The 26922-nt window shown below is 35.9% G+C and overlaps 1 protein-coding gene across 2 annotated transcripts in view; it reads right to left on the reverse strand.

Annotated features, from left to right (window-relative positions):
* The window catches only part of TBC1D22A (TBC1 domain family member 22A), a 193118-nt gene that overhangs the window by 149735 nt on the left and 16461 nt on the right, over positions 1 to 26922 (reverse strand). For both annotated transcript variants that reach the window (XM_085326332.1, XM_085326342.1), the window contains exons 5-7: positions 7980 to 8050; positions 2499 to 2627; positions 1415 to 1477 (exon numbers count right to left, since the gene is read on the reverse strand). In XM_085326332.1, the coding sequence (XP_085182458.1) occupies positions 1415 to 1477; positions 2499 to 2627; positions 7980 to 8050 (263 nt within the window). The remainder of the gene's footprint in view (positions 1 to 1414; positions 1478 to 2498; positions 2628 to 7979; positions 8051 to 26922) is intronic.

The raw sequence follows: 26922 nt of genomic DNA on the forward strand, positions 1-26922 counted from the left end.
CCCCGTCCCCTTGACACCCTCCCTTCAGGTACTTAAGCACATTGATCAGATCCCCCCTCAGTCGTCTCTTCSCCAGGCTGAAGAGGCCCAGCTCTCGCAGCCGTTCCTCATAGGGGCAGGTGCTCCAGCCCTCTGATCATCTTTGTAGCCCTACGCTGGACTCTCTGCAGTAGCTCCATGTCTCTGTTGGAGTGGGGAGCCCAGAACTGGATGCAGGACTCGMGATGAGGCCTCCCCAGGGCTGAGCAGAGGGGCAGGATCACCTCCCTYGACCTGCTGGCAACACTCTTCCCAATGCACCCCAGGAGATCATTGGCCGCCTTGGCCACAAGGGCACATTGCTGGCTCGTGGTCGACTTGTCATCCACCAGCACTCCCAGGTCCTTCTCTGCAGAGCTGCTCTCCAGAAGCTCAGCCCCTACCCTGTGCCTGGGGTTATTCCTCCATAGGTGCAGGACTGTACTTGCCCTTGTTGAACCTCAGGAGGTTCCTCTCTGCCCAGCTGTCCAGCCCGTCCAGGTCTCTCTGAATGGCAGCACAGCCCTCAGCTGCATCAGCCACTCCTCCCAGCTTGGTATCATCAGCAAACTTGCTGAGGAGGCACTCTGTCCCTTCATCCAGGTCACTGATGAAGTTGAACAGAAGGGGAGCCAGCACTGAGCCCTGGGGAACTCCGCTAGCCAYAGGCCTCTGACTAGACTCCATACCTCATCAACTGTTTAGGGTTCTCACTAGTTACGTTGAACAGCAAGACTCCAAAAGAAGTTCTTGTGGGATGCCATTACAGTCCAAAAATACAGATTCTAATTCAATTAACATATATGACATTTGGAATTAATCATTCTAACCTCATTATGGCAGTGTAAGAATTTAAATACYGTATTCATTATATAAAAAGTACAAAGAAGATTTAATAGGGGAGTATGACAAGAAAATTAAGATGAAAAGTAAAAAATCAAATAAGAAACACAAACTAATCGTGCTATGCACACAAAAAGAGAAAAAAAAAAAAGCACTTCCAAGGGGAATATTCTATAATAAAAACTTCCAGACTTTGAGTGATTTTGCCAATACACAGAACCATAGGAACTCTGCTCTAAATTACTTCCAAATACATTATTAATAAAATATACAAAAAGTGAAAAAGTAAAGAGATTCAAAGGMACAAAACAGGAGAAGAATCTGACAGATTCAATGGAGAAGATTAATGAGATGTCTCTCCAATTACCACTCAAGTCTTCATTGTTATTCATATCCTGCATTTATATATCCTCACYTTCTAGTCTTTTTTTAGACTAGTTCTCAATTCAAATTGGCAACGGCTGTCAAATTAATTAATAATCAACACTGTGATATCAGATTCATTATTAAAATGAGTTATCTAAATAAATTATTATTTAGGTATCATTCTTACCTCTGTTACCTTGGGCTGAAGTCTTAAAACTTCAGGACTCATACGTGGGATATCTATATGAATCTAATCAAACAGAAAGAAGAATACTGTAAAAGGAACCAACAGTATACTTCTTAAACAAACAGTTTAAACAGTCCTATAGTCTTCCAGGTTCATGGTTATAATCTTATTGTATCCTTGCTTTAGGAATAAGATGAATTTACATTACTTCAAAATGTAGAGCCAAATATTGAAGCCATTAATCTACAACAAAATAATAATAAAAGAATACTATTTCCTTTCACACAAAGATCCTTATATCTTTTTTGAGGGTTTGCAAACTGTAATCCCTCTAGCAAGATCCATCCATTACTTCACGGTAATTACATCTAAAGACATATTACTAGGTGCATGTAAAAAAATTTTCAATTGACACTGTCACAAACACTGTTACTACTAAAGATCAAGCTTGAAGTAGAAGAGAGATCTCCACTTCTTTTATCCTAAAGAAAGCTTACWGTCAATTGCTTACTCTACAATAAGTGATACAAATTATTCATTCTAATAAAAAACTCAAAGAAAAGTTATCCGATTATCTAGGGAATCAAGTCTGACATACTGGTATCTGTGGAACATCATACCCAGTTTCAATGTCAGCAAAACTATGCAGCCAGTAGGAAACAGTTACTATTACTCTTCCCTTGTACTGCCCTCTCAACCATTTGAAGGAGAGCCTGAGCTTGAGATGGGTGCTTTGAAAACCCTACTACATGTCTTTAAATAGAAAACACTAGTATGGCAGCATGCATGCCATGAAAAAATCTTGACATTAAAACTTCAAAATACAGAAGATAAATGCTTTGGTCTCAAATTTAAAATACTTTAATATATTTATATATATTTATATTTAATATAAAGGGAGGGAAATAAATTATGAGGATTGCCTACTGAAAGCATAGATGATTGCCTATTAAGATTAAATATATGAGAGATGAACAATAGGAAACTTAACAGAGGGGGTTTGAGTGAAGAGGAGTGCAGGGGGAAGGTTTGAAGTTCTTTAACAGATTTAGTGTAAGTAAAGTAATTTCAATAGGTGTAGTACCTGTCTGTAGGTATCTTGGTGACTTTCATCATTTCTGGAATCATAGTATTGTTCAACAAATACAAAATATTCTTTACGTTTTCTTTGTAAAGTGCTTTCCCTTCGGTCCACATTTGCAGGAAGATAACCCTGAAAAACAGTCAAATGAAAAAGATATTACTCCGCCTTACAAGAAGCACAGTTAGCATACAGTTATATGGGACRTGAAAGCTAACGAACTGATTCAGTATGATGCAGTCCTACACGGATCTAAATAATCCTTTAGCAAATCTGTTATCATTCAAACTGAATACCAAAGTCAGATACCAATACCTTACTAAAATGAACAGTTTTTTTAATAAAAGGTTTTACATTTATTTTTCACCTTTAAAAAGAAATTTATGATCAAAATACTATGTTTGCCTTTCCATCCTCTCCCCCCCTCCCCCAAAAGAAAAAAAAGCTCAAAATAAGTAAGTACAGGAAACTATAATACATAAGGGTTCAATAGGGGTTCATTTTTTGCTACTTTCCCATGTGGTCCTTCTTTGAGAAATTTCTTTCAATTTTAAACAAAATATATGCTATCTCAGATGCCTTAGATTAGGAATGATACACATTAGAATATGGTTAAAATCATAATGCAATGAAGTATTTCCTCAAAAACTTGAAAAATAGTCTAGCTATTTTATTTCACTGTTTCAAAGAGAAAAAAATAATAGTAATATCAAACTTTCACTGCATCTCAACAGATTATTACAGGGTTCATCATAGAAAAAGGCTCAACAGCACCAGTGACTAATCTTTTAAACATAATAGCTATACGTCTCCTTAATTGTTTCTCAAAAGCAAATTATATTATACTTTCCACTAGGTATAAGAACGCTAAGAAAATCGAACATCAGATAGATGGGGTTATATATTGTTCTTTAAGTACAAAAGGCATCTTATTTGTTCTTCATGGAATCATATCCACACATAGCAGAAGATCTCATTCTTCCACAAAAATCCATTCCCGTTTTCTTCCTATGTCCAGTATGATCCCTACTTTGGGGATCACAGGCTATCTTCTATCTAAAAACAACAAGCTGAGGTTATCATTTTAGCATTTTATGAAAGCAAGCATTATGAATGTTACTAAATGTTCAGGTATTATATAAAAGCATTACATATTAAAAATACGTATTTTTAGACATCATTATTCACATAACTGGCTACTAAAAAGTTTCCTGAACAGTTCAGAAACACTTAATGCTTTCTCATAAGCAGGCTGGTTTCAATCAACACCAATATCCCAAAACAACACAAAAAAAGAAAGTTAATTTATATCAAATCCATAATTTGCATACATGAAGGCCCTGAAAAATTACTAAGAAGAAATATTCTAAATATAGATGGCTTTAAAAATATATGTGGCCATCAAGAAGATGATATAAAAATTTAAGAATCATATTATTTATTATTCAGCTTTCCTTCCACAATAATGGCTAKTGTCATACCAATGGGAAATAATGCAACAGAGAAAGTAAAGTTATCATGTCAGTACTCTTAACAAAAAATAAAAGTCCTCATAACATTATAAATTTTGATACTAGAAGTGCAGCACTTGTTTGCAATTACACAATGACCCATAACAGTGCAAGCAACTAATAATACGCTATACATTTTTGTACCAAAGCAATTGGCTTGTTCTGTCCTAAACAAATTGCAAGCAAAAATGTTAGTCAAAATCCTTAACGTTTCTCCTTCATTTCATGAGAAATGAATCAGTACTCTGGATTTCTGAAGGGGAGGCTAGGGATTAGTCTAACACTAAAACTGTTAGTTGATGCAATAAAATTAAACATTCTAAGAATAAATATACTAGTTTCGTACTTTCCCCGACAACAATCCAACATAATCTCCCATTTCTTTAACTTCACTTTGCTCAACATTTGGGGAAAAACAATTGTAAAACATCAATAGCCTTTTTGTAAGGATGTCTATATTAAAACCATTGAAAATTGTCATACATTTTAAATTCCTCCATATTTTAAGAAACCATCAAAACAAGTACAAGCTGAATTACAATTCAAATACCTTAAAAAGGTATTGGTTTGAGYAAGACTATCTCTTTTAAGATGTACTGACATGCATCTGGTTTCAAGTACTTAAAATTGTGTCAGGTTAACTTTACTCTCAAGATACAGTCTGACATTTAGTATCTTCTTTTAGTATTTTGTATTAAATATTGAATTCTGTTCCTTATTTATTTTCAGTCATTATATTTTTTTTCTGTAGGATATGTTAGTCTCATTAGAAAAGAATTCATTTTTGAGATCAGATGTGATTGGCCCAAGGATACCAACTTTTTCTCAGCAACAGTCTTTTTGTCATTATTTAGTTTCAGAGATAAAAGTAATCTTTCAGTTGGACATGTCTTGTTTCCTGTTCACTTTTAAAAATAAAATATGATTTATAAAGTTGGAAGGGCTTGCAACATACCATCAGGGTATAGTAGACAGTTTAATTCATTTATTCATTAATTCCCCTTCAAAGGCTTTGGCAACCACATATGTATTTTGCTATTCAAAAGAGAACTGAGACTGGATAGTACTGCTTGTTTTTTAGGTACAAAAAGTATAGCTTTGTTTTGCTTTAGGAATAAATCATGTATTTTTATAAATTGTTACAACTAAACTTGATAATAGCAGCAGTCCATAGCACCATACTGATTTTCAAATGCTTTCCAAAATGTTCGATCAAACATGTCTATTAATAAAGTTCTAACTATGTAATAAATCTTTCAACTGATCAATTTTTTAAAAAATATATTTTATTAAATAAATAACAAAAAATATATTTTATTAAAAAAAGACGACCACCACTTCTTCCCCACTTCTGAAAGAATATCAAGTTCCTACCTTACAGTATAGAAAACTGATGCTTACTAAATAACTGGTCTTCAGGTTTCAAACATATATACACTGAGGACCACTTAGCAGATAAGAAATTACTGTGAGAAGTACATAGGAAAATCCTGACTGCACTGCTTGTAATGAGAGACTGACAGCTTTCAAAATACAGATGGCRACTTAAACAAAAAAGTTTTGCAAGTCTCTTAAAAAAAAATCCACTTAATTTTTAGAGCAAAAATCTCATACAACTTTGAAAATAGAACTAAATTAAATTGCAYGGTGCATATTTAATATCAGTTGCAAAATAGTATTTTGACATTCAGCATTAAGAAGCTGCACCTGCAAAGGAACTAAGCTGCAAATTTATTGGAAGTCATTAGCAAGAGAGACTCTTTCAGTCAGACTCAATCTGAAGTAAATACTTTGCATTCCCTGTTGAACTATCAAAAAAAAAAAATAAAAATAAAGGAAAAGCTATTTAAGCCTATATTCTGAAAAATTCAATAGTACCAAACTGTTGTGTGTACARCTCAGAATTTTAAGCAGTTTTTAAATATGTGAAGATTTACTGATAAAGTGACTTCTACAATCTCTAGAGAACAGGTTGCGTGAGATATCTGGTTCTTTTTGATACAAACATCTTCACAGCTTTTTCTCCCAACCATATATAGATAAACAATGGATAAAATTCACAAACATTTGCCATGGCAAATATTATAGTTCAAAAACTGACATAAAACCAGGATACACAGTATTTTTGCAAAAGAACTTTAATTAAATATAATGCAAATATTGAGAAAAAAAATCCAGTTCCAACCTAGCAAAAGATCGATTCCCACTAATTTGTGTTTCATGATTGTTTYACTGAAGTATCTTACTCTACTGTTCTATGATACTTCAGTCAACCTATTTCAGAACTATTACAGTTCCAACCTCCTTCTACCTCTGGCTAAGATTCAGAGAGCTAAGTCAACAAAAAACTCTCCTTACGAAAAAGTTATTAGATTCTTAATCACCTTGAATATCCCTGAGCTGACTCAGAAATCTGACAACCAGATAACCAATCCGCAAGGTAAAGGCTAAGATCATGGCAGTTCAGATTTGTTCATCTTAAACTGCTGTAGAAAAATAATCCAAAGAAACACAAGCTCTCATAACAGCCTTTCTTCAATATAGTATTTATCTTTTCTGTGAGGAGTCCCTGGCAGTTGCTTAACTGGGCTGTCAGAACAAAGCTTTTCCTGGGACAGCATCAGGGTTTCCTTCCTCCTCTGCCTGCCTATTTTCAATAAAACTACAGGAATTTACTTACCTTTGAACTCTCCACCATGCTAGCAAATTCGGTTGACATAGGTCATTATTTTTCAGCCTGGCTTTCTGTGAAAGCAAGGCTTATGTGATAACAAAGATACACAACTGACATGATTTACTTCTCACCRCTTCTCATTTGGAGGCCTGTGGCTAGTGGCRTCCCCCAGGGCTCAGGACTGGGTCCCATCCTGTTCAACTTATTCATCAGTGACCTGGATGAAGGGACAGAGTGCCTCCTCAGCAAGTTTGCTGAGGATACCAAGCTGGGAGGAGTGGCTGATGCAGCTGAGGGCTGTGCTGCCATTCAGAGAGACCTGGACAGGATGGAGAGCTGGGCATTGAGGAACCACCTGAGGTTCAACAAGGGGTAAGTGCAGAGTCTTGCACCTACAGAGGAATAACCCCAGGCACGGGGTAGGGTCTGAGCTTCTGGAGAGCAGCTCTGCAGAGAAGGACCTGGGAGTGCTGGTGGATGACAAGTCGACCACGAGCCAGCAATGTGCCCTTGTGGCCAAGAAGGTCAATGGTCTCCTGGGGTGCATTGGGAAGAGTGTTGCCAGCAGGTTGAGGGAGGCGATCCTGCCCCTCTGCTCAGCCCTGGGGAGGCCTCATCTCGAGTCCTGCATCCAGTTCTGGGCTCCCCACTCCAACAGAGACAYGGAGCTACTGCAGAGAGTCCAGTGTACGGCTACAAAGATGATCAGAGGGCTGGAGCACCTGCCCCTATGAGGAACGGCTGCGAGAGCTGGGCCTCTTCAGCCTGGCAAAGAGAAAAACTGAGGGGGGAATCTTACCAATGTGCTTAAGTACCTGAAGGGAGGGTGTCAAGGGGACGGGGACAAACTCTGTTCGGTTGTCCCATGTGACAGGACAAGAGGCAATGGGCAGAAACTGAAGCACAGGAAGTTCCGCCTGAMCGTGAGGGGGAATTTCTTCCCTGTGAGRGTGAYRGAGCMCTGGCACAGGTTGCCCRGAGAGGTTGYGGAGTCTCCTTCTCTGGAGACATTCAAGGCCYGCCTGGATGCAACCCTGTCTAACATGYTCTAGGTGACCCTGCTGAGCKGGGAGGTTGGACTAGATGATCTCCAGAGGTCCCTTACAACCTTACTGATTCTATGATTCCTCTCCTTCCAGTTTGACAAATTAAGCTTGAAATTGAGCAAAGAACAGAACTTTCATTATAATTCAACAATAAGACAAAATGTTTTGAAGTACCACTAATATATTACAAGTCAAGTAAAATTATCTGCACTGACTGAAAAAACTATCACTGCTAAACACAAAAMACACTTACTGAAAGAAGCTTCCAAGCAATTGGACGAACTTGTTTGGGAATTCCAGACCAACTCAGTTTACGTAATTCCTCTATTAAAAGAAAAGTATATCATGAGAAACAAGAAAAATACTAGCAAATAACATTTACAATAACTATCATGTCTTGCTATAAGTCCAATGAAATCACAGTTATACAGCATTTCTAAGGAATTTGGAAGATGCAGGATAAATGCTATCTACAGAGACAGAGTGAGACTAGGCATCGAATGTGATAAGGTAGCTTTCTAGAGTATTTACCAGCATTATTTTTAATATACACACCTCATATCAGTATGCAAGAGATTCTCAGCCTTACTGCATAATAAACTTATATGGATCATAAGCAAAAATGCAGTAAATAGCTACCTAAATAGAATGATATTTTATGTCTGAATGCTGGAATYTAACTGATGTTATATTTTCATTCTTCACTTCTTCCTCTTGAAAGTGTTCTCCTTTCAAACACCAGTGGAAAAACCTGCAAGCCCTCAATTCTGGTCTCTATTTCCAGAGCTACTTACTTTATACTCAAGAGAGTTAGATAAATATAGAATATTTATGGCAACACAAATGAGCAGGTAAGACTTACAGTAGCACTACCAAAATTGTGTATTACTAAAATTCAAAAAGCTGAAGTATTAGCAGGATCAACCCACAAGATCATTATGGATAACAAACAATAAAACAAGAAATGAAAGTGTTCAAGTCCACTCCACTCTTTAACAGTCTTACTCAGGCACATAAGTAAACACACTGACTTCAACGGGCTTGAAAGTAAGTTTATGGTGGTAACATCATGCTCTCAAACTTATTAAGTCTTTTAGTAAGATAATACATAAATATTAAAAATTATGTCTTCATAACATTAGTTCCTCTGTTACAAAGTGTGTGATCATCCATAATTAATGTTAGCTCCCCAATTCCACGTATCCAGCAGGAGTATGTTTCCAAAGGAACACACTTACAAGAGAAAAAGCACAGGAGCAGCAGCTTTATTTGACTGATAAAACATAAATGAGCATATGAACTAAGTTACTCAGAGAGAAAAGTAGATCTATAGTAGCAAACAATGAAAATATCATATTAGATGTGGAATGTTATCATTAGCAAAACATTTTCAACTAATTTTAAAATCACGAAGGAAAACATACTCAACTGAAACCAGTGCAATATTTAACAAATATATTCCAAAAAATGACTCTGTTTTAAAAGTKTATTGATGCTAAATAATTAAAGCACACAAAAAGAAATTCTTAATTGGCAATTAAAGTTTCTCAAAGAAGTAACAACTAAAGAAAACAAAGAACTCCGTGAACCTGGAACATGCAGTGTATTTTCTTGTCTATAATCTRAAAAATGAACTTACCTAATATTAGGAAACTGAATTTTTATTTTAGCTACACACTACCAAAAATGATACTTACAAAACCCCTTTTGCCTTAAAGGCAATGACAGCATTAATATGAAGTTAAATAAATCATGACAAAAAATTTCCACTTGGATGAATTCATACTTTCATCTCCTCACTTAAAAAAAATGCAGAGAAAGGAAAAACAGCAGGAGGTAGAAATGAGAGACTATTATAGTCATAAGTAGATGAGTGATTTTAGGATGCCATTTCAAATAAATCAGGATTATCCTGAGCAGACAGAAACTTAGCAACAAGTATTGAAGAAAGAAAAACATTACTATATTATATAYACRCACACGAACACACATTCAACAAATCATGGGCTTCCTTTCACGTTCAGCAACAGGTTCAGCCAAGCCAAAAGCAGCTGCACAGAGATCTCACTTAGAATAGACAGCGTTTGGGTATCTCTGTTTCTCYAACCATTTTTTACCATCAATCAACATGGCAAATACCGAAGACTCCAAAAGTCTTCAAAAACATCAAGGTCTTTACTAAGTTCTTTTAAGCAATCCAATTCATAAAGTCCATTTAAGCAATCCCATCCATTGTGTCTGCATTTAACAACTGATGGGATAGATTTAAACAAACTAAATCCAAAAAAAAAAAAGAAAAAGAAAAAAAAGTGTCTATTGCGAGTCCTGAATCACATTGGATGAAAAAGGTTAGTTTATTATGATTCCAGTGAAACCGTCTTCAATCTATATATTTTAAAATAATATTATATTTGAAAAAAATAAATTTCATTAATAGTAGTTTTTCTTTTTTCTCATCTCCGACCCTTGGAAGTTACAACACACCGACATACAGGAAAAATTGAAAGAAAAATCTCCTACCTTATTTTTGATTTAAAATCATGCTTTGTAGTTTTGCTTTTAAATGAACTAATTTCTATCTTCCTTATAAAAGAAGAAATATAAAGAGGTCAAGGTGAGATCTTGTTAAAGCAAGAATATGTAAATAAATCAAGGTTATCTACTATCAGCACAAATCACATTTAGACTTATACTACTGTGTAAATATACCAAAAATATCAAAATACTTAACAATTTAGGAATATCGTATTGAGTATGATGAAAGGTAAGCTCAGTCCTGTACCCTGGGCATTCCAAAGACTAGAATATCAAATACTGAAGGGAAGAATAGAAGAATAGGTCAAATATGAAGTGACTTATTTGATTTCCAGTAAGCTAAAATTTAAAGATTCCTCAGTCACAAAATAATATCTGCACTACTGCATTTAATGGTCACTAAGAGACCTATCTTCCCTGAACTTGTCTAATCACATTTGAACTCACTCACACTTGTGACATTCACAATATTCCATGGCAAAGAACCCCACAATTTTATTATGCGTTAAGCAAAAATTCTTCCTTTTAATGTCAGACTGACATGGTAGTCTGACTTATTTTCCATTATTTATTCACTGCAAGAAACCCCTTTTCACATTTTTCATATCATTTATGATTTTATACATCTCCTATTTCTCTTGGTTATTTCATYTCCAAGCTAAAGATCAATAATCTACTTAATGTCTTTTTACAACCACTGCATATTTCTAGTTGATTTTTTGTTCCATTCTTGCACGTTTCTTAGATCTACTATTAAATTTGCATTTACATCCAAAAATCTCCAAGAAATTTTAGGAACTATGCACAGATATAGGTCTATTAGAACTCTACATAGAGAAAAAAATAACTGTCCTCTGTACAAAACAGGCAAGTTTCCTAATGAAGTCCTAGACTTTAAAAAGTCCATACTTCCTATATGAAGTTCTAAAATAGTGGAAATTTTTCAACTTGGGAATTCTTAGGTCAAATGTACATCTGACATCAAATAAACATACACTAAAAAAGATTAATGCTGCAGATTACCATTCAACACTTTATAAGTGCAATARGGTGAATCTATGTTGCTTTCAAACAATATATATCAGTTACCAAGTACTGAGAAATGAAACCTGAAAATAATCTAGAAAGAGAACTTGCTAACCATACAAAAGACTGAATGATCAGGATTTTAGTGCATATGCAATTTAAAAGTTAATCTAAGAAAGCTTATTCTTTTGGAAGGCAGATTTATCAATGAAGCCTAGTATTATAGATGTTTCAAAGTATTCTTCCTTCAGTATAGAACTCTCAACTTCAAGAACATACTACTAATCTTTGAGGAAAGTGTGTCATTAAAGTATGTCCTTACTATCTTCACTTTAGCAAGTCACTGGGCTCATAGTATTAATTTGATGAGTAATCCTTAAATTAAAAACAGCAGTTAAAAAGCCTTAATAAAGCTTACAATTTGCCTTCAGCATGAACTATTTTTTTCCTTTTACCATTTTCAAAACATTAAATATCCAAACAACTTGAGCACTTCAGTAGCATCAGCATTTCTGACAGCAGCCTTGCTGCAATTTAAAAGGCATAAAGTCAAAACTCACAGCACCAGTTGCAACAGAAAAATTTCTTCAGGACTTCTGAATTCCATTCAAGCATAAACGCTTTCTCCACATATGCTTGACTCTTCTTCGCTATGCACCTGGGACTTCTGTATGTCTCCCACCACATGGTGGGGACACAGCGGAAACAAGCCCATCCAGCCACTGCTACAGCAGCAGCCACACTGCTGTGGGACAGCAYGAGGGTCAGGGCCCAGAGCACATCCCCCTCAAGCCTGTCTTGGGGTTTGCCTGCCTGGGCTCAGAGCCAGATTTGAGACAGTGCAGCTGGCAGCCTTGAACAGAGCTGTTGTGAAGACAGCTAGAAGCCTCCACAAGAACTGCCCTACCTTCCTGTGGGAGCTGCTTTTAARCTGAGGCTCTCACCCTTGGCTCTTGCTGTGATATTGCAATTGTGTGCCCAGCCCTGAACCTTGCTGATCCATACTCACACCATGAACCACAAACTTGACTTTCCAGCTTGACCTTGGACCTGCTTTGTCTCAGACTCCGCTGGGGATCCGGACTCTTGGTTAAATGTGGCCACTAGCAGAGGACTTGTCCTGTTCAGCTTGCTTGGCTGCCCTGTGATGGCTCCTTATCAGCAAGGCCACTGCCCTGCCTGCCTTATTCAAAGGCTCTGCTCTGGCTCACTTCCCCTCAGGGAGGAATCTGGCCCTTACTGCTCCCTGGAGGCAGGAATATCAAGAAAGTATTTYTGATTTTCATGCCTCAAGAATGCAGTGAATTACTAAAAAAGAGTTGTAACAAATTTTGAACCATAAAAAAACTGTATTTCAAGCTGCCTGTAAACTTCATAAAGCAACATGAGCATTCCAGTTCAGGTCATCACCACTTCCACTGTATAGCTTAAGTACAGCATTTCTTCTCTGTCCCTAAGTGTTTGAGCTGCCATCCTACTTCTTACATCGCTCTACACCTATGCTGAAGAACCTCCTGAAAGGCCCAGTCTCCATTTGGSAAGTCTCATCTCATCCCTGTTTCTTAACCTTCAAGATAGAGCTTGCTTTATTTAACAGTTCTTGTTGCTCCTTCTCTTTGTTTGCTAACAGTCAGTTTGAACAGGCTGAATGAATTTTAGACAATCATTAGAACTGCAGTTCAGTAAAATAGTAGAACAGCTGTCCGACAGAAAAGGAGCAAAAAACTTTGTAAAATATGAGAAGTCATTTGAGCAGCTTATGAAAAAGAACATCTCACAAAGCTAACACCAGAGATCTGCTGTGTGAGGTATCTACCTAGGAGGCTGAACAGCCATTTTTAATTTGAGAACATAAACACATCTGATTAAGTCTCACACGCACACAGGAAACTGAATCTTCATCTGAATGTTTTATCTTAATAATCAACAGATCTATGCAGGAGTCACAGTAGCTGACAATTCAGCTATACACTCCAGCCATCCCTGCTCTTCCCTCATCTATTCCACAAATAAATTTCCTTCGGTCTTGCCTCAGATTAAAGAGGAAATCCTTCCAGCAGAGATTTATTTTTAAAAAAACTATGCATAGCAACTGCTAAAAAATAAACTGATCCTACCACACACATTTTCATCTAGAATACACTTGTATATATTACTTTGAATGATTAGTTCATTCAAAGGTTGAAAGTTTAGTTTTCWGTTTTTTCTGAAAGAAGAAATCACACGTTCAGTAGTGGCAAATGGATCTGTCACATCCTAACTGTAACTTCCGGTTGCTCTGTGTTAGCCCACTGTTTGCACTTAAGAGTGAAATGATCATGCTTAGTTTCTTTTTGTGAGTTTAACAAATCTGAAAASCATCTTTTTGTTTTTCCCCACATATCTAAACAGCATCAAACTTTGAAACATAATCTATACAYAGTATTTAAGATCCCCACTAAAAACTGATTTTGCTTGAATTACTATACAAAAAAAAGCTATACACAAAAGATTTTCAAGAAAAAAAGCAAGGTTGTACATTCACAATTCAACTGAAAAACTGACTACACATTTTCCAAAWTTTGTACTTAATAGTTGTGATACATTTCACAAGAGGAAATCTATGGAAGTAGTCTTACTAGTTTTCTGAAACCTTTACAGTTACATATACTTCTGTAACTGTTAAAGAAAAGCACCTCATATCAATTGTTTGGGCCATGAATAAAAAGTTAACTTTTCAGCACTGATATCAAACTTATCAGATAGGTATTYGATAAATGTTGAGTTTACAAGATAGCAATGTAACTGGTAGAGAAGTTAGTCTGCATATTTTTTTCAGCAGATATTCCTTCTCAATATATGTTTTTCCAAAAGGCAACATTATATCAGAAATTCACAACAAACATTACAAAGCCATTCAATAAACGATGGTGGTAGTTGAGCATGATGCACCCATAAGGTAACAGAGGATTTCAATTTTTGCCTGACAGAAAGGATTATCTTTAATAAAATCTACATAGAATATATTCAGAGCAGGAAGAGTGAAAAGGACAATGTAACAGATAAAACTCTGCTTTCAAAATGGAGTAGAAGTTTTTACTAACAGAAAGGGCTCAAGGGTATACCAGTTTTCTGCCTTGGCTTGCATTTCTGCTGTAAACATAGTTACTACACATGTTAAATTACTTTGGCAGAACTGTTGAGACTAGTCAAGGTGCCACCTGAAGTCACTTCCAYGTAACGTGTCCAATACAAGTAGATTTATTTATTTCTATTAGCCTGCACAATGAAGAATGCATTCAAATTCAAATGCCATAAGAAGACAGCTGCCTTAATTTAAACCAAATCTTTAATATTAATGTAGGATATTGACATGAAAATACTGCAATCAAATATGAACAGGTTTACACTTCTTAGAGTATAATTTGACTACGGCAGAAGTTAACGACAGCCCAAAAGAAACATTCCTCAACTTCCCTGCTTTTCTTTATCTACGTATTACTGCTACAACATGGCTATAAAAGTGAAACTGCAAGACTACCAACGTAAAAGTTATACCCAACATSAATTCAACCTTCTTGACTGTTATTAACAAACTATATTTCTAGATTTTTTTTTTTAGTTCAGGTTTGTGAATGTAGTTTAATGCAGGTTGGGTTTTTTGGTTTGTTTGTTTTTTAAACACATTGAACAGAACACTTACAAAATACAGCTTGGACAAATTAAAAGTTGAAAGAAAGCAAAAACTAGCTTCCAAACTACTTACAGCCTATCCATCATGTCTATGACAACAGCAAGATAAGTATGCTACATTGCTATTAACATATCTACATTCATTGTAACCAATTACCTTTTAATTTCCTATTTACATTCCAACCCTGTGCAACATGCTACCTATTTAGAGCATGTATTACTTACACAAAAAATTAATGCCAGTCCTTCCCTTCCATCCTTTTTGACAGAGGCAGAATTTCGCCTGCTCTTGAACCTGGAAGTATACACACATTATCAAGTAGAAACAAATCAGAGGTCATTTTACCTGCATCAACTCCAAAACCAAAAATGCAGGGCAGTTTGACTCAGGGAAACCCGAATTTGATAACTCAGAGCCATTTTAGGTTCAGAGATCTAGATAGTTTAGACTGTTCAGCACCTTGCCAAAAGCCAACGCTTCACACAGTCTTCTGCCAGAGCTAATGCAGATATTGCATCAGTATCTCAGCAGGACACCTTTACCAGATGGATTCATTGCCTTAAGTTTTTACTAGCTCTGACATTCCTGTTCCAGGAAATCTTTTTCTTTAAAAAGCGCAGGTACTGCAGGAAAAGCATCCAGCTACTGAAGCATATACAAAGTAGCGGTAAAAAKGTTGCTATTAACCGTTTTATCCCGGTTCCTTAATAGTAACATCACTACAAAAACAAAGAAAAACCTTTGTCCTTCTAACTCTAATTTCTTAACCTCTATTTCCTACTTACAGACCAGTCCTCTGAGTTCCACTTGCTCGTTTCACCTTCCTCTCCAGATTTCGTCTCTCCTTATTTTTCTCTTTTCCAGACATTGCATCTACACATTTGGCTGCACTTTTTCCCCATATCAGTAACTAAAATTGCACAGCTGTCTTCATTCCAGGCCAACAGAATTCACCAAACAATTTCAAAATCTTAAACTAGTAACTAAAAAGTGGTACCATGTTTAAAACCAGAACCATTGGTTAAAATACATAAATAATAGAGGAAAGAAAAATCTAAATCATTATTTAAAATATGTCCAAAGGAACCTGTTGAAGAATAAGTTTCTTCTTCTTTGCTTCATAATAATCTCAGAGTTCCATCTCTCCTACCTTCTTCCCTATACCAATACGTAACAATAAATTTAACAATTTCTTGCATCACAGACATTTTAAAATTAACACCTAAGACTGTGCTTGGGGTAAAAAATATGTTAATTTCAAACCTTTATTTCCTTCATATAAGTTAAAAGGCTGTAACAAGAATTGCAATCAGAAAAATAAAATTCTGTTCAGTTTCAGAGAGATAAGCTGTGGTACAAGATCAGTAAATCACTGAATTATACTTAAATACATCAGGAGTCGTAGTTGCTTACTGCAATTAGTCTTGATGCCATATTACCACCTTCAAATTAGACTATTTTCTGTAAGTAACTACAAACATCACAATGCTGATAGTGCTCCTAAAAATGAAGTCTAGAGAGCAAATTGTAAAAAGTTATGTGATGTGGACATAATTTTTTTCCTAAAATTTTGAACATAACTGTTCTCAATAATAACATCTCACAAGAAAATTTTATCTTGAAGTTTTTGTTGAAAGAATGCTTTTCATGTCTTCTAAATATCAATTTCTAAGATAATTTTTTAATTATATTTGTATACAGTACACCAAAATCGGGACACACAGTTTGAGAATATTAAGAGTTTAAGCAAAATATATGAAAATTAAAGACTCATCATTAGCCTCCAAAAAAAAGTTAAAGATTTTACAATACTTCTGAACAGTAAATATGCACAGGTGAAGGAAAGTATGCAAGCATGCTTATACACACTACTCCAAGGAATCTAACTGTACCCAAGTAAACATCTTCCTTCCTCAATTATTTTATGTGCATTGAAAGAATGCATCAAGGGCATATGTGCATTGAAACAATGTATCAAGGGCAAAAGAGCAACTACAGTAGCAAAAATCTGATATTATGAAAGTTTGCTGTGAACTAACATGCTAAAGAAACAACGGAAGCAGAACTATACACACTGACTAGGAGACAGGGTGAACTTTAAATTGAACTCCATATCACACATCTGCACAACAAATACACTTCATCGTGAGCATGCTGTCACTGAAAACACAAGGGATTCAGTGGGAAAGAGATAAATAATTTCACTGATATTAAATAAGAAATAGCACCCACAGTTGTCTGTTAAAGAYAGAAATTTACACTTGGGCACAGAGACATATTGACAGCAAACCCAGAGAGACTCATTGATGATATACTGAGGAGTGAAAATAAAGAGCATTTCTAAAAATCAAAGCACTAAGGGATGCCTGGAACAATGGAAAAAGCCACTGATGGATTCTGAAGAAAGCTTAAGAATATGCAAAATCCATAAAAAGTGTGCAACAGATCTGTCATGGCATGCAGCAAGGCTAAGGTACTGAACATAGCTGGAAAAGAACAGGCTTCATCAAGTATAATTTCAATGAAAAAAAGGGAAAAAAGAAAGAAAAAATAGATGGACACTTGAGGTCAAAACTAAGAAACAGGATTTTTTTTTTTAAGAAACAGCTTACCACTTTAAAACAGAAGTCTGAGAATATGATTATTTAGGATGAACTTTTTGTTCTTAGGGATTTTTTTTTGATTTACTGCTGATGGGTTCTGGGGTTGTATTTCAGCATTTTGTGAGGGGACGGAAGTGGTGGTAAGCAGAATGAAGTACAGAGACATACCAGATCTGAGACAATTTTAAATGGTTTTAAGTCACTATCTTTAGAGGATCCTAGTATTTAGCCTTAAACAGAAACTTATCTAAAAAAATTAAAACACATTTCTGTGTTCCAAGAACAGGAAAAGCTAGTTTCATAATAGATGTTTGAGGTCCAAGAACATAGCTGCAATTAAAAGGCAAATTTTAAAATTTATACAGTACAATTTTAGGTCATTCCAGTTTAGTAATTTTTTCTGTGCAAAAGATGGATCCATTAATCCGATTTATAGGTAATTTGAAACAAAAACAGACTAGATACAATGCTAGCCTTATWAGTTCTCAATTGTCAGAAAGCACGAACTACCACGTATTGTTATAATGCTGACAATGAATGACAGAGAGCCATAAAAATTACAGTATAATTATAAATAGTATTTCAATACCCATCTTGTTATGAAGCAATGAGTCCATAACAGGCCTGGAACAGACACTAACACAGTGGTATCAGGACGCTCAACTTGTCAAGGTACTCCTCTGCCAACCAGGGAAGCCTCGGGCTCCCCATCCCAGTCCTCCCGAGAGGCACCTGCCGAGGCAGATTTGACTCACGTGGCACGGTTATAGCAACAATACTGTCAGACTCCAGCTACAATGACCAAGCCCAGGGCTGCCCAACAAGTACTCCCAGAAAGGGCTGGTCTAATGATTAAAAATCTTATTATCCTTCACCCTCCCCCCCCCCTGCCATTACTTGACCTCCTTTTTACCATCCTACTGCCCGTTACCCACCACAGTTTCTTCTCAAACAAATAACCCACTTTGATTACTTTTTCCCTTGTTTGTCCTAGTTTTGCTACAACATACCCAAATTCGGTATTTCTTTGGTTACCTAGTCACTGTCGGTCTTGTGAGACTGTACTTCCCAATATGTTCCCAATGCTCCCCTCAAAGTCTCTGGGCTGTTTGAAGATTGCTCACATAATTCTCCCTTTACTACCTGTGAAATCCAGGCATCCGTCCTGGTGCKATCAGTAACTTTTGTCAGCTTCTCACACTGTTACTTGTTACATTCAGCAATTTAGTAGCTCTCCATGTCCTACTTAGTTAGCTCAGCCTCAGGCCAGGGCCAAGCCAGTGGTAGGCCTGCAACCCTAATGCATCTACAAGTTTTAATTCCACTCATGACCAGATGTAGAAGTAAATCTCTGTGCTACCAAGAACTAAAATGTAGGTAGTAGTTACACTGGCTCTATCCCTCTAAAACAGAAAAAGGCTRGAATCAATCAGAATAATTAAAGGCAAATCATGCATATAATAATAATAACTACATTAGAAAAATGGTATTTGTACAGCCTATGATTAACAAAAGGAGAAAGAACATCTACCTTAACTAAACACATCATCATCTACAAATTATATACATTTTTCCCCCATTCCAGAACACAATTATAAACTCTAGGATTGGTTTGATGAAAATGAAGGCCTCAAGTCTTCAAAAGCAAGCACTCTCCAGCTCTGCATCTTACTGCTCCACTAGCCATTGTGCTGTACTTATGCATACGCATGATTTACCTTGCTTATCTACTTATGTCATGGGTAGTCTGGCTGAAATGAAATAGATCTTATGCATTTATTTATGACTTTTTAATAAAATCATTTTGCTAAAGTTGCAAGTTTTGGCTACTGTAATAAAAGCACACTGTTTATAAACTATGCAATAAGCTTAGCATATGCAGCAAATATGTTCAGCATATGCAGAAAATAAGCTGCAACTCAGAAACTGCTTTTGTTACTTTTAAGTAACAACATTTTCTCTTCCTCCTTCATTCTTGCTCTACATACACTATCAACACTTATCACTCCCGTAGGTCCACCTAAATAGGAATCTATGCACAAATGTTATCTTCAGTACAAACCTCTAAAAAACATCCATCCATGTAAAGGGAGRGGGGAGGCAAATTTACTGTCAGAATCAGAAAACATGGAATAAACAATGAAGTTAGTGACAAATCATCCAGAACAAAGATTATTCTTATGGAGCTCATTTAATACCAAAGATAGTAATCATGCAAACAAATCTGAATATAGCTTATTCTAGTAAAACTTTCAACCCTCTGATGCAGCTCAGCTTTCCTTCTGTGTTCAGGATGTATTAAGGATAACTTTGACATCAAAGAGTTTAAATAAAATAGTGCTATTTCCAATTAAACCTCCACTTCTGCGCTAAATATAAACACCTATTAGCAAGGGTCAATGAACTAAGGTTTCGGGGGGGGAGGCACAGAGGAGGAAAAAGAAAATGAACACTGGGTTTAGGCAAGTTTCCATTCTTGACAATACTCTGTGCTCAAGACAGATTTCCTCTAATTGAGGATAGCCTGAATTGTTGTGCAGTTCCAACTAAGATGCATATCCCGTAATGCTGGTTTTCAAAGGTCTGCTCTTTTTAGAAGAATATCCAAGCACSGAGAGTAAAAATGTACATCAAGAACAAAGTGTTATTGAAATGATTTGCAAGGAATCAGCCCCAATTGATTTTCACTGTAGAGTAAAYAGATGATCAGTCTGAAATTAGGTGAACAACATTAGGTGAAGAGAAAGCAGACTATTCATTCACCTTTGACTTCACCCTAGATAGTCTGCTGGAAGTAAACAAAATTTAATGAAGTGTCTTCCATTTACAATCATTCCTTTTTTCTGAAGAAAAGCATGTGATTCACAGTCAATTTTAAAAAGAACACATCAACAAAGGTATAACCACACCCTCATTTTTTTCAGTATCATTGATTTCACAGCCAATATTTTATGGGTTTTAATTGAGAAAAGGTTGTTTGCACGTGGTGTTACACTGTCTTTTGTTTTACTTGATACCTAAAACACCAGGGATTTGCAATCTGATATTTCTGTCTGTCCTGCACAAATATGCAAAAAAAAATGCAGAAAAATAGAGATGATACTGGTAACTCCCAGCCTCCAGCCATTTGTCATTAAGGCAGAAGTAGTGTTTTTGTATTTAACAGCTCTCTACGGGTTTTTCCTCAGGTACAAAAGCCTTTCGAATCCATACAAGCTTTTAGCAGCCATTATATCCYGTGACAAGGAACTACATAAGAAATATTTAATACTGTGTGAAGAAGACCTTTTGAACCCAGTCATATTATCTTGATGTTCTCGCTTCTTGCCTTGGAAGAAAGAGTGAAAAAATGCTCCTACTATCTGCAGATCAATATTTGTGGGTCAATCTGTGGGTTTGTTCCCTCTCTGTCATGCTGAAGAATCCTAGCCCAATCAGCCCTCTACAGAAGCCGTTCCACATCTTTATGCATCTTTTTTTTTTAAAAAAAAAAAAAAAAAAAAAAAAAAAAAAAAAAAACTTTCTTTTCTATAACTTTCCTGAGATGGAGGATGAGAAATGCACACACTAGCTGAGATGAGGTTTCACCAATGACTTGGATCAGCATAGTAGCGATTGCAGTTTTGCTCTGTTTCTTTCCTAATAATTTGAATTCTGAATCTGAATTCTAGATGAATTAATACCATCTAGCTCTGGCTATTTTGTTCATTTTCTGTTTCACAGTATAAAACTTTTATTTGAAACAGAACTTTTGACCAGTTCACCATAAAGTAGAATTCTGGAAATAATCTCACATAAAAAAAAAAAATGTTCAGTATAAAAGAAAGTTTATATTTGCCTGCCATAGCCTTATCTTCTCTACACGCTCTTTCTATACCTGGATTGTATATTGGTCCTGTAGAATCTTTGGTGATGCTCCCACTCCTGATATATTTGAGAAAAATAATTATTGCTAGTTTTTATATCTTTTACAAGTTGTCCCTCAAATGCTTGCTCTCTCTCTCTTCCCAAAAAAGACATGCTTCCATTAATTTAGCCTGACAGGATTTGTACTCTATTGCATTCTCCTCAACTGACACAGAATTTTACCTTTTTGGAGGACGTCTTCTTGCATTTAATACCCTACCTTACTTTGTTCTCCTTTGAATTCAAAGATCATTTGAATTTTCTCAAGGCTTTTGTTTTTGTTTTGCTTTTGCAAGTGATACGGTATTTGTTTTCAGTATGGAAACAGCTGTAGAGGCAGAAGATTGCATATTTGAGAGTTAAGTTAATGCCATCATAGAGCCATTAGCGCTGAGTGTCTCAAAATTACATTTGTTCACAAACATCAACTGCTGTCCTGTATCCTCCATAATTCCAGAAACTCAAGACTCCACACTAAAAGTCGTAAAATTTGGTCTTAATTTTTCAGTRCAGTGAGTTCAACAAGCATTTCGCCAGTGACAAACAGTACACATCAAACTGAAAGAGGCTAATCAACATTTTCTATCAGGTGCAGTAGCAGGTTTTCGTGACCATCACCAAAAGCATACCGCCTGACTTTTACGCATGGCAGCTGCTAAAGCCTCCATTCACAGCATGCTTTCCTCCAATGGCTCAACTCCACCCGCACAGGTGCAAAGACAAGATCCCTGCCCTTCCCAACCAGAATTAAAAAAGCAGGAATGAGCTTGTTCCTGGAACTATCAACATTGTGTCATAAACTGAAAATGTTTCTAGTGACAAGAGAAGCAAGAACAAATGCAGCACATGCATAGCATATCATTTTAAATATATATGTACATTTTTCAGTGAAGTGAGACTCTAAATATTGATAAAATACATGCATTACATGTATATCTTATTTGAAACATGCATGATTTCTACAGTAAACTTAACAATGTTTTTAAGATGGGTTTTATTCTTAACGCTAGATCACTTAGTAATACCAAACAGTAACAAAGTCATATGAGGAGAAGAGAGGGAAAAAAAAATCAATAAATAAAGGAAAGCCTTCAACTTGTGAGACAGCTTTTGAACAGATCAAGCACGACTCCGAAGTCAGTTATACATTATACATCAGCCATGACGGCTAGGCTGTTACATGGGAACTGCTGGTTAATCTGAATCCTTACTGTGAGAAAAAGCAGGTTTCAAAAGCCCAGTTAATATTCCCCGGTTGCCCTGGGTCTCAGCTCCATTACTTGTGCTAGCGCAGCCAATTATCCCACTCTAGTAAACTGCTTCCAAGGTTTTCTCATCCTTTGACTTCACAGGATGTGCTGCATTTGTTTAGCTACATAAAGATACTGATATGAAGACTTGCTACCCTAATGCAAGATCTGAACTTCCCTAACTGAAAAAACAAATCATTTTATTAGCAAATTATTTATTTCTATTCAACTTCTCAAAACATTTATCTACAGCTAGAGAGTGCTAGAATGGAGTAAACCAGGCATCACATAAACATGTCATAAATCAAACATGTCAAGGAAAAAATTACCTCACATAAAAGGAGTAAAGCTATTATTAAAATTTCTAAAATAGTTGTCTATCAGTTTGTCTTGCACCAGAACATTAACACAATCACAATTTTTAGCACAAAGACAAAAGCAGAGTTGTAGCTAAAAGATCAGCCTTATTCTGCTTTAAGTCCTTAAATACTATAGGCATCACCTAAACAGCAATGTTAAAGCCTTCTGCTGATTTTAGTCTATAGTTTTCTGCAATAGGTCATAATTTCTACCAGATCATCTTAAATAAGGCAATCTGTAGCATCTCACAAAATGGTAAATATTAAGGTGCAAAAGAATATGGGGAATATTAGCTGCAGTGATGATTAAATTCATTTGGATTCTTGTCGGGCTTCTTTTTTCTCCTCACTTTTCCTTCTCTCCCCCCGCCCCCCCATTCTTAGGGGCAGAGCAAGGCAACCTGCTCATCAGTGACAACAATGATTTTAGCTTAGATTCAAAGATTTTACATTGCATAGATAAATAYGATTGTTGAGTAAATTAAAAGATATTAAAGAACAATGAGATACTAGACAAAATATTTTCAAAGGCATACACGGAAATTCAAGTATCCACTTCATCCTGAACTCCAATGGAATTATCAGATACTTTCTACAACTCTTCAAATATAAATATGCAGATTGCAATATCAGACACAAAAGCACTGGTATCACTAGGAGTTTTCTTTTTTCTGCTGYTTCTTTGATTTTAAGAAAGTTCCAACAGTTTCACGCTTGTAACATCATTGTAATAAAAGGTATTAAAAAAAGCAGAATTCCTTTAACATTTAAACTAATAGCTTGAAAGATCACATGACATKCCAGTATCTGTCTGTCTCTCTCTTTTTTAAAAAGAAAAAATMCCCTACGGTTGGATTTCATGTGAAAGGCCTTGAGTCAACTTTTCCCATAAATCAAGATAAAATTTTCAAATATGGCATCAGAGTTAAGTAAAAAGTTTTCAAGTCACCAAGATATCTAACAGTCCAACTTGCCACTCTGGAGGCTGAGGAAGTTAAAACAGACTTTGATCACTCTCCTGCTCTCAAAGAAAATTCTCTGTGAATTACCACGCTAGCAATATTACCCACCATCTAATTCCATAAACACAGTTTCAGATCATTTTTCAAAAGCTAAGAAAATAGAATTCAAAAACTCCTAACCCTAAAATATTTTTACTTTTTCTATTTTTCCCTCACTTAATTATTAGCTTGGAGATACCCTGACTTTATAGTCTTTAAATAGCTTCCTTCCCAAGMCATCTCAAGTGCACAAGTACTGATGCACATCACAGAGGGAAGCCCCAAGAAAAAGTTCCTTAGACATAAGATAATTATAAATAAAGCCTCAAAGGACACTTAGTACAGTATATTTTGCATTCTGTGAACAAGAGTTCAGGCAAAAAGTTACCAGGTATGAATGACAAAATGTGTATTGACAAAGTTCCATTAACAAAAAAAAGCCTTTACTATAAAATTCTCACTGTATAGGAAGACKTTAATATCTAACACTGGATATAAAATTTGATTAGACTGAGATTCTCAGATGCAAATGTTCTTGTTGCTGAAATTTAAGATTTTTAACTTTGCCAATATTTACAACGGCTTGGACAACAAAATGTTGAAAACATCAACGACTAAGTGATGAACTGGTGAATGGAGGGTGTCAAGGGGACGGGGACAAACTCTTTTCAGTTGTCCCACGTGACAGGACAAGAGGCAATGGGCAGAAACTGAAGCACAGGAAGTTCCGCCTGAACRTGAGGGGGAATTTCTTCCCTGTGAGAGTGACGGAGCCCTGGCACAGGTTGCCCAGAGAGGTTGTGGAGTCTCCKTCTCTGGAGATCTTCAAGGCCCGCCTGGATGCAACCCTGTCTACCATGCTCTAGGTGACCCTGCTGAGCAGGGAGGTTGGACTAGATGATCTCCAGAGGCCCCTTCCAACTTTCTTGTTTCTTGTCAAGATTCTGTGATTCTATAATACAGTCATACACTGGTAAACAAAACTGATAAACGGTGGCAATTTTAAGCCAGAATGTCCCTCACTGAAATGGAAATCTAGCCTCACAGAGCGTTACATCAGTGTTGCCTTCTATGGATCATACACATCAGACCGCTGTAACCAAACACAATATTTCATAGGGTTTAGGTGAACGTTATGCATCACAATTGATTTGAARATAGATAAATGGCTGAAAAGTCTTTGGTTTTCTTGGCTATAGCACATTAAAGTACCTTAAAAAAAAAAAGAAAAAAAAAACCCACTAATCTTAAAGTTTTGCAGAACGTAACACAGCTATGCAAAACTATGACTAGAAACGCGTTTACATTTACATCAGCACTAAAGAGTGAACTTTCAGACAGTAATTTAAAAGAATGAAGAACACTGACACAGAAGTCTAATCAACACCCGAGAGAAATAATACATAGCACTTAATGAGAAACACGCATCACTTACGTTAATATACAATGTACAAATCTCCTCCAACCAAGCAATTTCCAGTAAGGAAAAAYATAACTAAGGTCTTTCTCGAAACACAGCCTAGTCTCAGCAAGCAACCTAGGCTCATTCCAGATCATCTTAAATAAGCAAAATCAGTAGACTATATAGGAAGCAGGCACAAAATTTGTAGAGCATCAAATGCAGAAGTGCCCAATGGTCAAAACAGAGTCTGGACGCAGGGTGCGTTCAAATTCTGAAATTTTTGTTTTTTCATCAATGCTAATAATTTCCATTTGTATTTGATATAACTTCTTTGAATGGAACATTCCCATAACTCTTGTTCAAATGCAACTAATTATTTTTTCCCTTCAGCACTTTCTTTAAAAAAAAAATCTAGTTAGTAATATCATTAATTTGTGCAGAAAAACAGGATTCAGCACAACAGTATGGCAGAGAAGGAAAGCGGGGAAGACAAGAMTTTTTTTAACAAAAGATTTCTTCTATATTGATTTCTGTATTTTTTACATAGCTGTAGGACTCACTAATGTTTTACAAATAAGTTTAATTTTATTCGCTCTTCCAAACAAACATGAACTTAACTCTTGAAATAATCATTCTCTCCCTACTACTGGTTTTCATCGCATTTACAGCTTTATTATCCCATTTTCATTCACAACAATACCTTGGCCAAGCTGGTACCTCCTCAAAATACAGCACAGGGCTCTGAAGAAGAGAATTTGTATTATTAAAGGATTATATATACATATATACACACACATTCATATACATATATATTATTTCCAGGTCTGCGATGCCATGGATTTTTTTTAAAAAATTAGTCCTTAGTTACAACAGTGTTCTAGATTTTGTTTTTTATACAACCAAACAGGAAAGAATAAAATTGGGGACAAATAAAGAACAAATCTCAAGTTATATTTCCACTGCACAGGGTACAAATAGCCTCCAACCTCACAGCAAGTTTATTAATTTCTAACTGCGTAGAATGTAGCAACATAAAAGTACAGATGTGAAGATATAGCTCTCAAACTTGGAAACTGCTGTYATGCCAAAAACTATTTGGTTATAGAAGTCTACCTCGTAATTGGCAATCCTTTAAACCAAGGCAACAGAACAAACCCATCCTTAACCAAGACTTTGAGAATACTAAAATAAAACTACTAACTATTAAACTATTTGTTATTGGTTGAAATGTTACATTTTCCCTAGTCAAAGAATAATTTTAATTTATCGTCATTACACTAACTCCTTTTCTTTGTAGATTTCCCAAGGAATCACCTGTCCTAGTTATGAGCTGGAGAACATGCTGCTTAGCACAGATTTCTACAAAGGAGTTTTAATGCCACCTAGAAATCAGGCACACGTTTCCAATTAATATTTTACTGCAAAATATCATTGCTTCAAT

The sequence above is a fragment of the Rhea americana genome, unplaced genomic scaffold (assembly GCF_003343005.1).
Source record: "Rhea americana isolate MKP2758 unplaced genomic scaffold, rheAme1 scaffold_1, whole genome shotgun sequence".
NCBI classification, from domain to species: Eukaryota; Metazoa; Chordata; class Aves; order Rheiformes; family Rheidae; genus Rhea; species Rhea americana.